At 46.4% G+C, this 20377-nt stretch overlaps 1 protein-coding gene across 1 annotated transcript in view; it reads left to right on the top strand.

Annotated features, from left to right (window-relative positions):
• Positions 1-15791, top strand: part of LOC126027731 (solute carrier family 22 member 5) — a 31619-nt gene extending 15828 nt beyond the window's left edge. Inside the window, exons 3-10 of the mRNA XM_049786739.1 lie at positions 2569-2723; positions 4516-4687; positions 6631-6757; positions 8849-8949; positions 10591-10805; positions 13636-13818; positions 15026-15161; positions 15532-15791. Coding sequence (XP_049642696.1) covers positions 2569-2723; positions 4516-4687; positions 6631-6757; positions 8849-8949; positions 10591-10805; positions 13636-13818; positions 15026-15161; positions 15532-15619 — 1177 coding nt within the window. The 3' untranslated portion in view covers positions 15620-15791. The remainder of the gene's footprint in view (positions 1-2568; positions 2724-4515; positions 4688-6630; positions 6758-8848; positions 8950-10590; positions 10806-13635; positions 13819-15025; positions 15162-15531) is intronic.
• Positions 15792-20377: the final 4586 nt, after the last annotated feature.

The raw sequence follows: 20377 nt of genomic DNA, 5'->3' as shown, positions 1-20377 counted from the left end.
AACTCCTTAAACATTGAAGGCATAGCATTTTTTTACAGTTCCATGCACATGCATATTAGTTTAAGTTAACCTCAAAAGTTTAAGTGGGTTTTTATTTTTTAAGGATTAGAGTCAAAGGAGCACAGTAAAAATGGTGTTAGAGTGGCAATTGTTGTTTGCATAGGTCCACCAAAATATGGGGGACATGGAAAGGAAAAGCCTTGGCCTATATACAAGGAGACCCTACCCCTGAAATTTTCTGGCATAAGACCAACTCTAGGCTCCAGGCATACTAGGTTGTCCAACCCAAGTCATTGTCTGTAGTGCCATTACCCTTTTATTTTTCACACAGTTGCTGTTGTTGGTGTCAGGTTTCTGTAATAAAGATTCTGGAATCTGCATATCCTACATCAAAGTCAGGATGTGTGGAGCAACCTCTAGTTTCACCTCACAATTAAAGGGCAATGCAGAGAGCCCTATCGTGCAAGCATGACCTGAGTTCAATTCCCAGCAACCAATATGATACCCAGAAGTGATCCCTGAGTGAAAAGTCATGAGTAAACCCTGCACGCTGCCAAGTATGGCCCAACACCCTCCCCTGCCCCCCAAATCCTTTCCCAATTTCTGGTTCTGGTCATCCCAGGTCATAGGCCACCAAGGACACATGCTAAGAAGATGCAGCAGAAGGTTCTGAAGCAATAACTTTGACCTAGTAATGGTGAAGCATTTGAAGTTTATTGCCAGAACTAGGGCTAACGTAATAGTACAGCAGGTATGGTACTTGCCTTGCATGCTGACCACCCAGGTGTAATCCTTGGCATCCCATATGGTCTCCTGAAGCTGCTAGCAGTGATTCCCAAGTGCAGAGCTAGGAATAACACTTGGGCATTTCTGGGTGTGGAAAAAAAAAGACACCATAATCATGATGGTGCTGGAGGGGAATGTGGAAGGAGCATACCGGACCCTAAATAGGAGCCTTGCCATGAAGAGGCTCACTGAGATCATCAGGCAGAAAAGCAAGCTACAAGAAGCCATATTTCTGGCAGCAGCAGGAGAGCTATGAAGCCTGCCAGTGAGTCTTCCACATGGAGATGGCCTGCAGGATCAGCTTCTTGATGTGAAGAGTCATGTGGAAGATTCATGGCAGGGCTGCTGAGGACCCTACTTGGGAACACTTCTCCAGATGTGTTTTCAGCTCTTTCCATTTCTGCTAACATCTCTTACAATAAATTCATGCACATGTGCCCAGGGCAGGAGTAGGAGGGATCCTTTCCCTCACATGTATTTTTTGGGGCTAGGTGAATTAGTTTTGGTGGGAGGGGGTTAGGGGCCACACTTGCTATTACTTGGGCTATTCCTGGTGGTACTTGAAGGACCATTGGCAAGTCACTTGATTTGAAGTAGGGTTGATGGGATGCAAGGCAAGTATTGGCCTTGTATTGCCTCTCTGGCTCCTCTATCATCTGTTTTTGTTACAGTTCAGAGTTGACATAGGCAAATTAACTATAGGCAAGTCAATGTTGTTTCATTTATTTACCATTTTTTTGTTTGTTTGTTTTTGGCCACACCTGGTTACACTCGGGTAACTCCTGGCTATGCACTCAGAAATCACTCCTGGCTTGGGATTAACTTTTGAGGCCTAACTTACCATCTTTAGCATATGGCTTTGGACGCCCAGCCCCTCTAGTTTTTTTTTTGGGGGGGGGGCACACCCAGAATGCGCTCAGGGGTTACTCCTGGCTCTCTGCTCAGAAATTGCTTCTGGCAAGAACCGGGGACCATATGGGATGCTGGGATTTGAACCACCTTTGGTTCAAAGGCCTGGGTCGGCCTCTTGCAAGGCAAACACCCTACCACTGTGCTATCTCTCCAGCCCCTCCAATTTTTATTTTTAATGACATGTTTTATTATCCAAAGTAACTAGGATATATATGATTTTTTTTTTTTTTTTTTTGGTTTATGGGTCACACCCGGCAGCGCTCAGGAATTACTCCTGGCTCTACACTGAGAAATCGCTCCTGGCAGGCTCAGGGGACCATATGAGATGCCGGTATTCGAACCACCATCCTTCTGCATGCAAGGCAAATGCCTTACCTCCATGCCATCTCTCTGGCCCTTTTTTATTTTTATTTTTTGCTTTTTGGGCCACACTTGGTGACACTCAGGGCTTACTCCTGGCTATGCACACAGAAATCACTCCTGGCTTAGGGGCCATATGGGACACTGGGGAATGGAACCGTGGTCTGTCCTACATTAACACGTACAAGGCAAACACTCTACCACTTGCACCACTGCTCAGCACAAATGTGATTAATTTATACAGTGGTATATATGTGAAAAATCATATGTCATATACCCCAGTAAAAAATCATGTATATCCCAATGTATGGAGTCAAAGTAACTAATTTTGCTCCCTTGCAGTAGTTATAATTGTGACACTGCCTTATGGACAACCCCAGACTGCCCAGTGGCGATGGGGAAGTGGGGACTGTCCTTGCGATCAGAGGCCCCTCCACGAATGGCTCTGGCACAAAACCCTTTTGCTGGCTTCTCAAAGCTACATCTCTGTCACTCTCTTTTTTCTCTTAGGTTTGGTCGGAAGAACGTGCTGTTTGTGACCATGGGCATGCAGACAGGCTTCAGCTTCCTACAGGTCTTCTCGAAAAACTTTGAGATGTTTTCCGTGTTATTTTTCCTCGTAGGCATGGGCCAGATCTCCAACTATGTGGCAGCATTTGTCCTGGGTATGGCCCTCCAGTTGGAGTTGAGTACTTGATTCTGTGTTTCACCATCATTCTACCACTCACTTACTGGGCATAGCTATTGTGTCCCCAACGGCAAGTGGTCTCTAGTAACATCAAGCAGGATATATTGGTGAACCCAGTTTGTTTGTAGGCAAAGAAACTAAGTCAACCAATTGCCAGCCCTTGGAGCTCCAGCCCTTCAGTCCAGCTATGGTGGACTGAAATCAGTTCTTTTTTTTTGGAGGATGGGAAGTTGGGCCACAACCAGTGGCGCTCAGGGGTTACTCCTGCCTCTACACTCAGAAATCACTCCTGGCAGGCTCAGGGGATCATATAGGTGCCGGGAATCAAATCCACGTCTGTCCCAGGTCGGCCGAGTGCAAGGCAAATGCCCTACTGCTGTGCTATCACTCCCGCCACTGAAATCAGTTCTTTTTTTTTTTGTGGGGGAGAGTTTGGAGCCACACCCAGTGATGCTCAGGAGATACTCCTGACTCTGCACTCAGAAATTATTCCTGGCTTGGGACATTGAGAATTGAACCCAGGTCCACCCTGGGTCAGCCATGTACAAGGCTAACACCCTACCTCTGTGCTATCACTCCAACCCCTGAAATCAGTTCTTTCCTTGGCTTTATGACCGTGTGACTAGAAACTTTCTTAAGATCACACATTTACAACAGGGTTTACCACCACCCAGGACTAAGTAACTAAAGAGATGGAGGTATGAAGTGAGGAGCAAGGACCTTGACTGGCAGCCTCTCTGAGGAAGACAACTTCTTCCTCTATGATAGGCCACACACTGAAATTGCTCTGCCGGACCACATTGACAACAACAATCAGTGCTGAACTCAGCCTGTGCTACAGGATGTCAGCCTGTTCTCATAGAATAGTCATCTATCTCACTATAAGATCTTATTAACCTTAGCTTATTGGTCTTCAGGTCCCTTGTATTATATTGTTGAAAGGATTTTTTTTTCTGCCACACATTTAATAGAACATTTTTTTCCTCAGATAATAAGTTGAAATGTGATTTTTAATGACTCATTCATAATGAATTCTCTATCATGGGAGGATTAACTTTTGAGGCCTAACTTACCATCTTTAGCATATGGCTTTGAGAAGAGAGAAACTTTTTGCAAGAGAAAGAGGGGACTGACCAAAGACAATAGAAACAAGGGGCCAGGAAGACTTGTCCATGGTAGGAAGCAAAGCAACAAGGGTGGAGGGTACAATTAGGACAAAGAAAGAAAAAAATATGACAATGATAGTTGGAAATGATCACTCTGGACAAGAACTGGGTGCTAAAAGGAGGTGAAGTTATGCCTCCTTTCAGCAACTATATTCAGCATAAGACCCTTTTAGTAACTATATTGCAAAACACTGTCTAAAAGTAAAACAAAGGAGAAAGGAACATTTGCCATAGAGACAGGTGGGGATAGGGGGAGTAGATACAGGAGGGAAACTGTGGACACTGGTGGCGGGATATGTGCACTGGTGAGGGGATGATGGTTGGAACATTGTATAACTAAAACTCGATCATGAACAAACTTGTAACTATATTTCATGGTGTTTCGATTAAAAGTAATTTTTTAAAAGGGTCCTATGTGGCCTCAGACAGTCAGACCAACAGTCTCAGGCAAACAACCTGCATTGAGTTCAGCATCCCAACCTGTCTAGGGCTCAGAGATACAGAGAGAATTTCGACTGCTTTCTTATCTGTATATTGAAATGTATGCAAGGCGTCTACGAATATACATAAATACTAAGATGATTCTTCCCTTGTTTTGAACAGGCACAGAAATTCTTGGCAAGTCCGTTCGTCTTATATTCTCCACGCTAGGAGTGTGCATATTTTACGCAATTGGTTTCATGCTGCTGCCCCTGATTGCTTACTTCATCAGAGAGTGGCGGATGCTGCTGCTGGCACTCACGCTGCCCGGGGTGCTGTGCGTGGTGCTCTGGTGGTGAGTATCGCCAAATGAGGTGTCTTCTGCCAGGCCTTCACTAGGGGGCAGCAGCAACTCGCAAATCCCCATTTGATCTGGCTTCTCAGACACAGGAAGGAGATTCTTTAAAAGCTATTTCAGAATATCCTCAATTCACCCCAACCCACCCCCACCCGCAACACACACACACACACACACACACACACACACACACACACACACACATACACACACACACACTCAGAAAGAACAAAAACAATGAATCTCAGTCCTGGCCTGGGTCGATCTAAGTGCAGGAAGTAGAAGAAGCAGTACCTGGGAGATGGTGGGGTCCACAGGAAGTTGTCAGCCTTCAGGGTAGTAATGCTTAGGCCCTGGTGCTGGCTGTTTGCTGTCATGGCCTCACACCACAGGCACGGGGAGAAGTGGGAGAACTGTGACAGGAAGTGAAAGCACTCACAGAGGCCACAGAGAGGAAGCTACCAAGCTGGAGTTGTTGGACAGGAAAAGGGCAGCCCATTCCACAGGGAGGGGCTCTGAGCTGGGCTCTGCCCCTTACATGTGGGGAAGGTAAGCTCCTCTGAGCTGAGAGCACTTTTAGAGCTTGTGAGAGAGGAGACACACAACAGGATCCTGGTCATGACTGAAGGGCTATGAAGTGAAAAGTAAGATCTAGAGTTTCAAAGCACCCAGACACCCTGATAAGTGGCAAGTCAGTTGGGTGAATCAGGTAAAGATAAGAGAAAAAAAAAAGAGTCTGAGATAAGGAAAATCTAGAGACCAGCGGCTTCTGTGGGTACTGGGACAATCAGAAAATAATTACAGCAGGGCAAGGTGGGAGGTGTCTGGGCTTAGAAGCCAAGGTTCACGGGCCTAGCTTGTGCCTATCTCCTGAGTGTCCACAAGGGGCACCATCAACAAGTAAAAAAAGGAGGCCAGAGCGATAGCAACAGTGGTAAGGCAGTTGCCTTGCGTGCAGCCAAAACAGGACAGACCCCGGTTTGATTCCCAGCATCCTATATCACCACCACCACCCCCAAACCTGACAGGAGCAATTTCTGAGCACAGAGCCAGGAAGACCTAAACACTGAATGCTGCCGGGTGTGACCCAAAAACAAACATTTTTAAATGAAGGGACCAGAGCAACAGCACAGTGGTAGGGAGTTTGCCTTGCAAACACACAGACTTGGGTTCAATCCCCGCCATCCGTATGGTTCCTCGAGCCTGCCAGGAGCAATTTCTGAGCACAGAGCCAGGAGTAAACCCCGGATGGCTCAGCAGACAGTGAAGTTCAGGCTCCCACATTCCATGCACTCTTCAGTACTCAAAGCTCACCCTTCTGGGCACTGCTGGGTATGGTCTGGACACCCGGTTTGCTTCTGCCTTGGAAATAACAAGCATTCTACAAACCTGGCTCTGGCTCTTATTTGTTTTTGTTTGTTTGTTTGTTTTTTGTTTTATTTTGTTTTTGAACCACACCCAGCGGTGCTCAGGGGTTACTCCTGGCTGTCTGCTCAGAAATAGCTCCTGGCAGGCATGGGGGACCATAAGGGACACCGGGATTCGAACCAACCACCTTTGGTCCTGGGTCGGCTGCTTGCAAGGCAAACGCCGCTGTGCTATCTCTCCAGGCCCTGGCTCCGGCTCTTAAACCTGTCACTCACTGCACTTAGGCTCTACCCACATTAATTGGACTGGAAGACTGGGCTAGAGCAGTGGTGCAATCGGTAAGGCATCTGCCTTGTGCACGCTAGCCTAGGACAGACCGCAGTTCAATACCCAGGCATCCCATATGGTCCCCCAAGCCAGGAGCGATTTCTGAGTGCAAAGCCAAGAGTAACCCCTGAGTGTCACCGGGTGTGGCCCAAAAAACAAAAAAAGAAAAAAAAAAAGAAAAAAAGAAAAGAAAAGAAAAAATGGGCTAGAAGAGCTCATTGCTTGTTTGCTCCATGTACTTGCAGGTTCATCCCGGAGTCTCCCCGGTGGCTTCTATCTCAGGGACGGTTTCAAGAGGCTGAGGTGATCATCCGCAAAGCTGCCAAAATCAATGGGATTGTTGCACCCTCAGTTATCTTTGACCCAAGTGAGGTAAGCACTGCATGGGGACATGCAGAAGGCCATGCAGACATCACACAGACTGGAGCCCTCACTGCGCACAGGAGCCCAACCTTCTTCCTACCTGAGCTGAAGCTGCCCACAAGTAGACCCTGCTAAAATCTAGGCTGAGACTGGGGAGATAGGCCAGGAAGTGGAACATATGAAAGCATGTGCAAAACCCTAAATTCACACACACACGCATACACACACACACACACCTGTACTTTATGTTCCCTCCCACGTACCACTGGATGTGACTCTGGTGACCCTTAGCCCAAGCCTTCCAAGCACTCCTTGGGACCCAGACCTGATGGACTGAGCATTGCTCAGAAAGGTCCTTGTCCAAAACAAAGCAGGAGGGCCAGAACCATAATAGTCCCTTGCACATAGCCAGTCCATGTTTGATCCCAGCATTCTATATGGTCCCCTGAGTTCCACCAGGAGTGATTTCTGATCCTAGAATGAGGAGTAAGACCTAAACACAACTGGGTGTTCAGAACAAAACATCAACAGCCAAAAAGTAGACTTTAATGAGAAGGTGCCAGCTGTCAAAATTTCTTCATTTAGGGGGCTGGAGAGATAGCACATCAGTAGAACGTTTGCCTTTTATGCAGCCAATCCAGGACAGACAGTGGTTCGAATCCCAGCATCCCATATGGTCCTCCGTGCCTGCCAGGAGCGATTTCTGAGCACAGAGCCAGGAGTAACCCCTGAACAACACCAGGTGTAACCCAAAAATCCAAAATATTTTTTCTTCAATTTTTAACAATACTTAGGTTTTCATATTTTATATTCTTTCCTTCTAGGCAATCATATAGTTTAATCATCACTATAATAATAAACGTATTTGTGAGTAAGAAGCTTTTCACAAAGCCTGCATTTACGGAAAGCATTTCTTAAATCTGAGGTACTTTGTCATCTAGAAAAATAGCACAATACCTAAAATATGAAGCAAAAATAGATTTGGAGTTAAAAGTGTTCAGTCTCCTTCCGCCTGCCAGTTGGTTGCATATCATCCGGCAGCCGCCCCTTCCTCCTGCCCACCCCTCCCTGTGCACTTGCTCTCACGCCATGAGTAATTTTCTGGCTTCCCTGGCTGGCTGTGGCTGGCTTTGCACTCTCTTGTTCCCTCTCTGTCTCCACTCTGCAGCAGGCAGCTTTCCTCACTAAGCCTCGTGACTGCTGAGGGAGGTCCAAAGTCCGGCAGCAGGCATGGTGGAAGCTTGGGGCAATAGAGGCAGACCAGGGCTTGGAAAGGAGGCTTCCTAATCAGAGGCAGTAAAGAAGCCAATATTTTGCAGAAGCAGCTGCCTCTCAGGCCTGTTGGGCTGGCAGTGGGCACTGAAAGCAGGAGCGGGAGATGGCAGAGAGGGCTGTTGAGTAAGGGGCAATCTGAGCACGCCTGGCGCCCCATGGGCTCCTTTGAGAAAATGAGGCTATTTCAGGGGATCCAGTAAGTCAAAAGTTGACCTTCTGTTGAACTGCTAACTCAGGAAAAATAAGCTCCAAAGCTGGGTTTGCTTAAGAACGCAGCATCAGTGTGTTTAGACGTGTGGTTTATTAATGTCCTTGGCTGTGCCGAATTGCATAGGAAGTTACTCTGGGTGAAGCCGAGGTCAATTTTCCTGTTTTTCTATCTGAGTTTTTTTTTCCCCCCTTGGAAGTAGCCCAGTAACTACATGGTATGAGCATGCAAAACATTCATTCTTTTACATTTTCAGATCAATAAACTGTACAGCCAGTTTCTCTCTGACCCAGAGGGCAGCACGCCGACCTTGGGAAAGAATGTTTCCAGGCTTCTCTGGGAGGAAGCCACTGACATAGGAGGCCTGTGCAGTGGGATGCAGTGGGCTGGTCCTTACCCTGAGGGGGCGGGATTGCCTTCTTTTCCTCCTGGTTCTTGCTCATTGAGTTATCAGCAAAGCCTAAGGAACCCCCCCACCCCCCAAATACCACCACTTTGCTTTCTTTTCTTTTCAAGAAAGGCCAAACACACTCTACCTCAGAGGCACAGAGAGTTGAGCTGACAGGGTTCTGGGTCTCACTTCCCTCCCTTCCATGACTATCCTGTTATTTCTTCAGCTACAAGATCTGAATGCCAGCAAGCCGCAGTCCCACAGTATACTGGATCTGCTCCAAACACGGAACATCCGCGTGGTTACCATCATGTCCATAATTCTGTGGTGCGTAGCGACACGACCTGACCAAGCAAAACCTTCTTGGCTGTGGCAGGGAGGCCTCTTGTTTGTGGACATGTCAGATCAAAATTGAAAATCTATGCCACCAGGAAGTGGGAGGAATGGGCTGAGAGGGAAGAAATTCTCAGAATTTCAATAGAATCTCATAAGTGGAGAATGAAAATTGCTATGGAGCTCCTGTGGGGGGAAGATATGGGGATCTTTGGAGATCCCTAAAAGTCTTGGAGTGAATCCTCTCACATTGTGTTTAGTTAGTTCTTCCCATCCCGCTGCCTCTTAACACTGAGAAGGACAAGCAAGGCTTTCCTGAAGAATCTAGTGAAGAAACATTGTCCTTAAGGTACCAAAGGCTCCTGAATATTTTCCAGAAATGTAGAATCAGGATATCCTCCCACTGTTCAGAGACTGTCTCAAAGGCAAGACATCTAGGTGGATGCTTCTTCAGGTTTCTTTGCACAAGGCATTGCACCATATGTGTCCAGAGGACTTTGTGAGTTCCCTGAGACCCTTAAGAGCATCTGTTTGGTGGTCACAGCCTTGGGATTAGAGCCCCTGAGTCCACTGGGTGAGGGAGATTTCTGCATATCAGAGTCCCTGCTGCTAGACCTAGATAGCAGTAGGCAGCCAAGCATTTTGCAACCTGTGGGACTGTTTAAGGGAGTGGTACCATGAGTCACCCAGTTCCATGGAATGGCCCAGGATCCCTTAAAGGCAGCATCTCGCGTCTGTTCCAAGATAAGACTAGCATTCAACATGCACCACTGCCCGCCAGCCAGCCATGAGTCACTTCTTCTGTGGCTCCCACAGACAAAATATCCTGCTTTAGATTTTCCAGGGATTCTTGGGTAAGCACTTCTGTATGTTTGTATCATGCAGATTTCAACCTGCAGATGAGTCAAAATCAGTCTCATCCATAAAATTCTGGTTTGCCAACACTGTTGAATGTCTATGGAGTTGGTTTTTGTAGAGACAGGACCCAGGCCAAGACAGTACAGGACATACAGATGAGAAATGACATGACCCTGTTTCGGGAGCTGCTGCCACCGCATCCTGGCTACATGAAAACCTGGGGCTTTAGAGAGCCACTTCTGACCAGTCTATTCCTGGCTGGTGGCCACAGTGTGTCTTCTGAAGGGCCTTTCTTCAAATGTCCAAGCTAATGATTGTCATTTATCTTATCCCTCCCAATTCTCCCACAACCCACTTGATAGCTAGCTTTTTTTGTTCCCTGGTACCTTCTCTGATCTTAACAGGGGAAGGCCTGTAGAGACTAAGGAGACAGGGTTTATGAGTGCTTAGGGTTTTCGCAGCTAAAAGATAAATTCGAGGCACTATTTTGTTTGCATTTGTAATCAAAGCACACCTACCTGAATTATGTAACTTTTTTTTTCTTTTTTCTTTTTTCTTTTTTTTTTTTTTTTTTTTTTGCTAAGCCTCTTTCTATTTGGAAAGTGTTCTGGCACAGAGTTTAGGCTGGTCTGGAAAGTTATACTTTGTTCTTAGAAGGAGACTTCGGGTTCAATCCACTGCAAAGGGAAGTTTTGAATTTCCTGCCATGTTTGTAGTTCGAAAGTGTGAACTCATGTGGCTGTTTCATCTCCAATTATTTTTCTGCTTTGCTTTCAGGCTGACCATATCGGTGGGCTACTTTGGGCTGTCCCTTGATACACCAAACCTGCATGGAGATGTTTATGTGAACTGCCTACTGTCGGCCATGGTGGAAGTCCCGGCCTATGTGCTGTCCTGGCTGCTGCTGCGCCACCTGCCCCGGCGCTATTCCATGGCTGCAGCGCTCTTCCTGGGCGGCAGTGTGCTTCTCTTCGTGCAATTGGTGCCCAAAGGTAGGTTGCCAGTGTCTGCAGCATCATAGAGACCTTCATAGAGTCATAGTGACTTCAGAGACTCTCTCAACCTCTATTAGACTGGTTCCCACAGTCCTACAGAGGATGGGGATTGTGCCTTCCCTGCTCACCTGCCTGGTGTTCTCTTTCCAGCCACAAAATCCAGAGAATGTGCTTGCCACAGCCTGAGCTTTAGGAAGCTGGAGATAGAAACTCAAGGGATAGCGAATAGTTCCATTCCCTGCCTAGCTCATGCTAGTTCTTTTCTAGCTTGTTCTTTTCTCCAGTGTCAAGAGTCAAGCTGTCACATTTCCACTCAGCCTGGCCCTTAGTCTAATTTTTGCATAAAGAGCTGGGAATGCCTGCTGGGGGTTGGCGCCATGCTGAAGCTGCTCACTGGAAAGCAACAGGCAGATTCCTGACCCCTCTCCCCCGGAGCTCATCCTTTAGTTCTGCAGACAGGACTGATGAGTCACACACAGGATGACTATGGGGTAGATGGTGGCCTTTGTAGCTCCAGGAAAGGACAAGGGAGAGCTGGTTGATACAGTGGGGTCTTGGATCCACCCATTCCTGGGACAGGGCAGTTGGACAGAGGGAAGTGATGGAGAAAGTCAGAACAAGAAGAGGGTGGATAGATGGACCAGGTTCTCAAGGGAGTGCCACAGGGATGAACAGAATTTATTTGGGGGGGGGGTAACACCCAGTAGTGCACAAGGGACCATGCTATGCTGGGAGTCAGACCCAGACAGCATTTTGTTTCTGAAACTGCCTTGGTATCTACAGATGGGAGGGAGGCAGTTCTTCTTAATGGCCCATGGCCCCTCACATGTCTATCCTGGTACCAGAGCTGTCGGTACATTCATAAATCTGGAGTCCTCTCTAATGATTGGAGCCCCCCTTGCAGCATACCAGGGAGCCCAGTGGCCAGAGAGATAGCATGAAGGTAGGCATTTGCCTTGCATGGAGAAGGACAGTGGTTCAAATCCCGGCATCCCATATGGTCCCCTAAGCCTGCCAGGAGTGATTTTTGAGCATAGAGCCAGGAATAACCCCTGAGGGCTGCCAGGTGTGACCCAAAAACAAAAAAATAAATAAAAAGTTTACTCCACTGTCAGGGTGACTCATCTGGCAGTGCTCAAGGGTTACCCCTGACCCTGCACTCAGAAATTACTCCTGGCAAGTTCAGGGGACCATATGGAATGCTGGAGATCAAGCCTGGGTTGCCAGATTTGCCCTACCGCTTTATGCTATCGCTCTGGCTTTGCAAGTGTCATTTTTAAAAAAATATCTTTTCGGGGGCCGGGCGGTGGCGCTAGAGGTAAGGTGCCTGCCTTGCCTGCGCTAGCCTTGGACGGACCGCGGTTCGATCCCCCGGTGTCCCATATGGTCCCCCAAGCCAGGAGGGACTTCTAAGCGCATAGCCAGGAGTAACCCCTGAGCGTCACCGGGTGTGGCCCAAAAACCAAAAAAAAAAAAATCTCTTTTCAGGGTTTTGGGACACTTCAGGCTAAGTGTTCAGGGAAGTTGCTTTTAGCAGTGCTCAGGGCACTGCACAGTGCCAGGAAATCAAATTTGAGACTTCCGCATGCAATGCTCATGTTTAGCCTATTGCATGCTCTCTCTGGCCCCTCACGTTGTCTTTTTACTGGCTACTGGAACTGAGAGAAAACAGAGAATGACATTCCTAAGCGTCTGCTTACCTGTCAGGTAAGATTTGAGAGGTGAAGGCATGATGCCCTGTAACTGAATTCCCACCCACCCACACATCCTCCATTATTTCCCACTGTGGTTCCTGCACAGGAGGAGGAGCTGGGGTGACAGCTGAACCCCTGACAGACAAGACTTGAATGACTTCTGGTCTGGGAAACAAGGAACTTGGCAGTGAGTTCTTTCCAAACAATGCTCAAGGGACTTAATGCCACTCTCAGCAATACTCAGGGGAATTCCCAAGGCCATACCTGGTGGTCTATGGCAGAGGATTGGGGTACATGAAATGTCAGGGATCAAACTGCACATACAAGAGTCATTGTACATACAAGGCATCACCCTTGACCTCAGATAAATCTCCTTGACCTCAAAAAGCAGGTTTAATTAAGCTCTTGAGAGACTCATGCTGGTGATGAGAGCTGAGAAAGAAGTCTCATGTATCCCCAGGCTCCACTCAGTGTTATCCCATGTCTTATTCTACAATAGGAAGTTAGATAAACTGCCTCTACTTCCCCCACCAAAAAAAAAGTGTGGGAGAAAGTTGTTTGTCTCAGAAATTTGGAGGGTAGGTCGGACCATACCCAGCAGTGCTCAGGGGTTACTCCTGGCTCAGGGGTTACAAACCTGGATCCAGGTTTGTCCTGGGTCCGCTGCATGCAAGGCAAATGCCCTACCACTGTACTATCTCTTTGGCCCATCTCAGGAATTTTTTAAAAGGAAAAAAAGAAAAGAAAAGAAAATGTGGGGTTGGAGAGATAATATGGAGGTAAGGCATTTGCCTTTCAAGCAGAAGGTTGTTGGTTCAAATCCCAGCATCCCACATGGTCCCCCATGCCTGCCAGGAGCAATTTCTGAGCATAGAGCCAGGAGTAACCACTGAGCACGGCCAGGTGTGACCCCCCCCCCTAAAAAAAAGAAAATGTACTCCTGGGCCCATTGGGATAGCTCAGTAGGCTGAGTGCATGCAAGAGGAACTACATAATCCCCTGAGCAGTTGTGGGCTCAACCCCAAAACACAGGGCGCTGCTGGGTGTGGCAAACACCAATGCAAACAAAACAAGAGGAGAACTTGACTTGCAATAGCACTGAACCTACTCCTGCTTCCTTTTCTTTTCTCCAGATTTGTATTATTTGTCTACCGTGCTGGTGATGGTGGGCAAGTTTGGAATCACCGCTGCCTTTTCCATGGTCTATGTGTACACAGCCGAGCTATACCCCACAGTGGTCAGAAACATGGGCGTGGGGGTCAGCTCCACTGCCTCCCGCCTGGGCAGCATTGTGTCCCCCTACTTTATTTACCTTGGTAAGTCCCATGGGGAAGGACAGGCAGTTGGGAGGCATGGGGCGGGTAGTCAGTACCGATTGGCTTTACTATGAGCCGGAAAAGGCTCTTTCACAGGGAAGCAGGCACCCACAGCAAATGGGTGTCTGATACTGAATCTGTGCCTGCGGAGTGTTTTCCAAAAGAATTCAGTTCTCTTCCACAAGACCATGTTACAAGCTGAAGCTGTGCTCTGGATTTTATCCCTCTAAAACCCAGACCATTTCAAAAGACTTAAAGGGACTATGTATATCTCCTTCAGGGGGCAGGGGAAAGAAAAATAATTCTGTTCTCTTGTCCTAAAAACTGCAGTCTGGTTTAGGGACCCAGCATACTTAATGGGAGAGATGTCTTTTTTGGAGTCAGAGTCTAAAAGGAACACAAAGGCAAAGATGTTCATCCTCAACAGTAAATTGAAGATTATGTAACTTAAGAGCTTTACACAATGGCTTTATTCTATGAGAAGACTGGATTTATACTGTTTTATGCAACAGGAATCTATTTTCCTCTTCCTCAAAACCATTTCCTTGTGGCACCTGCTTCTCCCTGAACATCCCTTGCCAGCACTTCTTTGGGAAGAGAGGGCATCTGGCCTTACAGTGCCCAGAGTGCTTTGGGAGCTGCTCCATATTTCTGACAAGCAGAGACACCTGACATTTGCCTCAGGCAAACCAAATGGGATGCGACACATCTAGAGATTTTTTTTTTTGAGGGTCACACTTGGTGCCACTCAGGGGTTACTCCTGGCTCTGCGCTCAGAAGTCACCTGACAGGCTTGGGGGACCTTATGGGATGGCAAGAATCAAACCGGGGTCCATCCGATGTTGGCTGTACATACAGCAAACACCCTACTGCTATGCTATCACTTCAGCCCCTACATCTTAAAAGATTTTTTCCTCTCCTTGGATTAGAATGTTGCATTCCTTGGAGACCCAAGAACCCAACAGTGGAAAGTCGGAATCTTATTCCTTATTGTGGCCCAGCCCCCCTTCTCCTGGACTTTCCTCCTTGCCCTGCAGGCACCATGGTGATGCCAACTTGAGTCCTGAGACCCATCCAGGTGCCAGAATCTAATCTCAGTTCAGAATGTGGGAGAATCTAGGAACAGGAAGGCAGGCCATTGAGCCCCTTCAGAGACTTCAAGTCTAACTGTACCCCCTTGCTTGGGGGCACTCTCTGCTTTGCACAGGTGCCTATGACCGCTTCCTGCCCTATATTCTCATGGGAAGTCTGACCATCCTGACAGCCATCCTCACCTTGTTCCTCCCAGAGAGCTTCGGCATGCCACTCCCAGACACCATCGACCAGATGCTACGGGTCAAAGGGTAAGGAGGCCTCCCTGCTAACCCTGTGGATGCTCTGAGTTTCAAGTCAGGGCTCCTCAGAGTAGAATTTCACACACACACCCAAACACTTTCTCCAGCAGTCTGGCTGGCAGAGGGTTAGAAACAAGGTGTTTGTCACTTCTCCTTGCTGCTGACTGAACCCAGGCCACCTTGTACCAGGTCCCTCTCCACAACCACAGCAGCTCTATCTAGCATAGTGCAGAGATGAAAAAGAAAAGTTATTGAATCTGCTCCTGGTTTTCTTCCCCCTTTAATGTGAGACCCCTTCAGTTCTAGATTTTTGTCTGTTTTGAGACTCACATACTTTTCTTTAAGATTGTACTAACAGTTGTTTAACTTGATTTTACAGAATAAAATACAGACAAGCTCCAAGCCAGCCCAAAATGCTAAAAGATGGCGAGGAAAACCCCACGGTCCTGACTAGCACAGCCTTGTAGCAAGTGAGAAGGAAAGAGTAGAAGGCACAGCTGGTGCAGATACCTTCGTCAGTGGCAACAGTCTCTGTCACCTGTTCTGTGGACCTGGGATGTGACTCTTTGGGGAATAGACAGCTCATCTCAGAGGCTGGCCATGGACCTAGAGTACTGTTTACCATCCAAGGACACTGTGTGTCCCCAAGGGACATCTCCAGAGATAAAGTCCAATATGGCAATGAACTTGGCATCTCCTAAGAAGAAGTTTCCTGTTCTCTACAACCGGTGGGATTTGGAAAACTCTGAGAGTCCTCTTCTAAATTCCCACTTTAATTTCAGGTTTTTGGAGAAGGCCCCTGAGAAAACTGGGAGGGCTATCCTCCTCCACCCCCAGTCTTCCCTCCTTTCTCTCTAATGATGCACTTTAGGGGAGAAAATAATTTCACAGAGAGTGATTTCTCACAATGTTTCCAGACCTGGAGTAACGGGCTGTTGCCTCCCCAGGGCAGGAAGCCACAGGTCTGGGGAAACTTGATGATAATTGATAGGAAGGGGACCCAGCAGCTACAGGATAGGCCAGTGTCTGTAAGGGTCTGTAAGCTCCAAACACTCAGTAGAGTGACTGAGTAGGCTTGTTTACATCTGATGGAGCATCTAATTTGCCTAGGCCCATCACAGATGCATTATTGAGTCTAACTGTGAAATCAAAGCTGCTTGCTACTAAGGTTTCTTAGGTATGGTTGGAAGAATATGAGAAAGAGAAACAAGTTCTGTCTCTTCTCTCAAAGCCACAATGTGGGTTTTATTTATTCTTCATTGTTTGTTTGTTATGTCTTTTTCTCTTTAAGTTATTTGCCCTTCCCAGTAGATTTGGGAAGGCTAGTTCCTTAGACTCCCAGTTAGTCTTCCTCCTTTCTTTTTTTGACCCAGAATCACTCTGGCAGTGGCGTACAGTTGCTTCTTGAATGTGGCTTACCAGTCTTAGCCACTAGCACTTCTCCAAATGCCAAAAATGTTGTGTGTGTGTGCCTTTTGTGACAGTCTAATCTTGGGGGGTGGGGGGGAATTGCAGAGAATAAACTTAAGGTAGCATTCAGAATTGCTCACTTGGGTTGTGCCATGCAGGAGGGATATTTCATGTTGTCTTCTCTTTGCTGATATGTTACCATGGTACTCTTCCTAAAGCATGTGTTTTGCAAGGTTGAAACCATATTTTTGTGAAAGCTGCTGAAGTGCCTTGGAAAATTAAGATGTTTTAGTAAATAAAAAGACTTTTTTAAATAACAGCAACTGCCTCCTAGCCGTCCACAATTTGGTAAGCCATGCCACTCCATCATCTGACAGCTTTATACCAATTTGGGCACCTTCTAGGAACTTTAGTCTCCTGGGCTAAAATTTAATCTTTGTGTACTTGAAGCATTCACTTGTATTCATCAACCATGGACAGAGTCATGCTTCATGCACAAGTGTCTTAGCCTGGGCTCCCTTGAAAGATTGTGTTCTTGTGTAGTTAGGCAGATTGTTTCAGAAAAAAATCCAAGAGACAGGAATAAAAGATAGGAGGAAAAAAAACAGAGGGATGGACTCTGCCAACGCAAGGTCATATTACATTGGGCTGGCCAGCAACCAGTGCACTGCTCCAGCCAGCCAGAACTTGGGAGGAAACTTAGGAAATCTATGCCGAAAATTATCTGTCCCAGAGATTAAAGGAGGGAAACATTTGTCTGCAATCCATTATCCCATTCATTAAAGAGAGCCCCACCAATGTCATCTGTATATGCACGAGTCGCAGCATGTTGTGCTGGGAGCCAAGAGAGGGAGGGCAAAGTGGTCTTTTATAGCCTTCAGAGACTGTCAGGTCTGTGAATCAATGAAGCAGATCAAAGCCTGTAAGAATTGCTCACCTCTTGGGCCAGAGTGATAGTGCAGTGGTAAGGCATTTGCCTTGTACATGGCTGACCTAGGACAGACCGCACTTTGATCCCCCGGCATCCCATATGGTCCCTCAGCCAGGAGCAATTTCTGAGCTCAGATCCAGGACCGGGTGTGACCCAAAAACCAAAAAAAAAAAAAATAATAAAAAATAACTGCTCACCTCAGCAGTGACTGGAGTAAGTGATGGGGCTAAAGAAATTGGAAATTGGGGCTGGAGACATAGCTTGGAGGCAAGGCATTTGCCTAGTGTGCAGAAGGTTAGTGGTTCGAATCCCGGCATCCCATATAGTCCCCCGAGCCTGCCAGGAGCAATTTCTGAGCATAGAGCCAGGAGTAACCCCTGAGCGCTGCCGGGTGTGACCCAAAAAAAAAAAAGAAATTGGAAATCAAGGCCTTGTGCACAAGACACAATAGAGAGGGTACAGAGAGATTATAGGGGGTAGTGAGTGAGCTTGCCTGGTAGGCGGTCACCCTAGTTCTGATCCATGGCACTCCATATGGTTCCCCAAGTCCTGCAATAAGTGATTGCTACATGCAAAGCCAGGAGTAAGCTCTGAGCACTGTTGGGTGTGCCTCCCAAAAGATACAATATAGAGATGACTTCCATATTTCTGAAATGCTACTTGAGCTACAATGTGAGAATAGTCTGGGTTGGCCGTATGCAAGGCGAACACCCTACTGCTATACACCCTACCACTGTTCTATCTCTCCAGCCCCTCACATTTTTTTTCCCAATTTTATTTTATTTATTTAATTTTGGTTTAGGGGCCTGGTGGCACTCGGGTTACTCCTGGTTCTGTGCTCGGAAATCGCTCCTGGCAGGCTCAGGAACCATATGAGATGACGAAGATCAAACCTGAGTTGGCCATGTGCCAGGCAAACACCTACCTGCTGGACTATCACTCCCATTCCTCTATTTTTATTTTTTGAGAATAGCCATTTTCAACAGTATTCTTGGGTTTTTTGGTTTTTTTTGTTTTGGTTTGGTTTTTGGTTTTTTGGTTTTTGGGCCATACCGGATGATTCTCAGGTTATTCCTGGCTATGTGCTCAAAAATCGCTCCTGGCTTGGGGGACCATATGAGACACTAGGGACCAAACTGTGGTCCTTCCTGGATCAGCCACGTGCAAGGCAAGTGCCCTACCGTTGCACTATAACACCATCCCCCATTTTTAACAGTATTCAGCCAAATGGCCAGAGGCTTAATGCTGGGCCCACTGTGCTAGGGGCTGTCAGGCCACCCTCCAGTACTCAGCAAGTTTATGAAATGCTGGAGATCAAACTCAGGACCTTATGCATGCCAAGTATGCACAATAGCTCTTGAGCTATCTAACCCATGCCTAATGCTTTTCTTAAAGCTTTCAATTGATAGAAAAGCTTGGTGCAAGACAGTGTATGTCAATTCTAAAAAATTTTTTTTGAAAAATTATGCTTATTTTATTTCATCCTTATGAAAATCTCATGAGACTTAGAGGATACATAGATGAACAGAATCAAACTTCTCAGCTAAAATGTTATCTTGGAATTCTCAGGCAATTCCACCACATCTCTGTTGAAACTCAGACTACCCTGGGAGGAATCTCACTTAGGAATCTGTGATTATAGGTGTGTACAGAAGTAGGAAGAAAGGAAGAAAGAAGTAAAGCTACTATAAATAATAGATGGTTAAACTATTTTCAAAAAGGTGCTGATGACATTCAAGTGGGAAGAGGTAGTCTTTTCAATAAAGAATCTTAAACACTGAATATCTGTATACAGGAGAATGAAGTTTGACCCTTACCTTATACATATGCAAAAATGGTGTACTAGTAACTGGAAGACTAAAACAAAAGAGATTTTAAAAAAGGCTTTTTAAGCAGACACAGTATAAGGAAAAATTTCATCAATTGGATTTAGCAGTGATTTTTTTAATGTGATATCACCTTTACAGAGACAGTAAAGGGAAAAATAGATTTATTGAGCTTCATCAAAATTTAAAACAATTAAGCCAACAGAAAAATTTTTTCAGGGTTTTGGGCCATACCCAGTGGTTCTCAGGGATTATTCCTGGCAGGCTCAGGGAACCATGTATACTATATAACAACCTTTACCAGTGCACATTTCTTAGCACCAATGTCAGCAGTTTCCCTCTTACCCTCCCTGATACACTTTTTCCTCCCACCCACCCTCCTACCATGAGAAGTTTTAAAAACTTAGTGCAGGGACTGGTGAAAAAGCATGGAGGTAAGGCATTTGCCTTGCATGCAGAAGTTGGTGGTTCGAATCCCGGCATCCCATATAGTCCCCCGAGCCTGCCAAGAGCGATTTCTGAGCATAGAGCCAGGAGTAACCCCTGAGCACCGCCGGTATGACTCAAAAACAACAAAAAACAAACAAAAAACAAACAAACAAAAGCCTTTAGTACATCAAAGGACATTGATAGAAAGTGAAATGACAGTCCACTGAGTGGAAGAAATATTTTCAAATGATATCCATTTATATTTGGTTAGTTACCAAAACATACAATGAACTACAAACTCAAAAATGAATAACATGGGGCCAGAGAGATAGCACAGCGGTAGGGTGTTTGCCTTGCATGAAGTTGACCTGGGACAGAACAGGTTTAATTTCCTGCATCCCATATGGTCCCCCAGACTGCCAAGAGCGATTTCTCAGGATAAAGCCAGGAGTAATCTCTGGTGTGGTCCAAACACCAAAAAGAAAAAGGAAGAATAACAGACCTGTACACATTTTTTCCAAAAGAGATACTCAACGGATCAATCATTAGGAAAATTCAAATAAAAACCATAATAAGATACCATACACATATTGGGATAGTTGTTATTAAAAATACCCACATGAGGGAAA

This window comes from Suncus etruscus, chromosome 14 (genome assembly GCF_024139225.1).
Source record: "Suncus etruscus isolate mSunEtr1 chromosome 14, mSunEtr1.pri.cur, whole genome shotgun sequence".
Taxonomy (NCBI): Eukaryota; Metazoa; Chordata; class Mammalia; order Eulipotyphla; family Soricidae; genus Suncus; species Suncus etruscus.
This window is presented reverse-complemented; position numbering and strand designations above follow the sequence as displayed.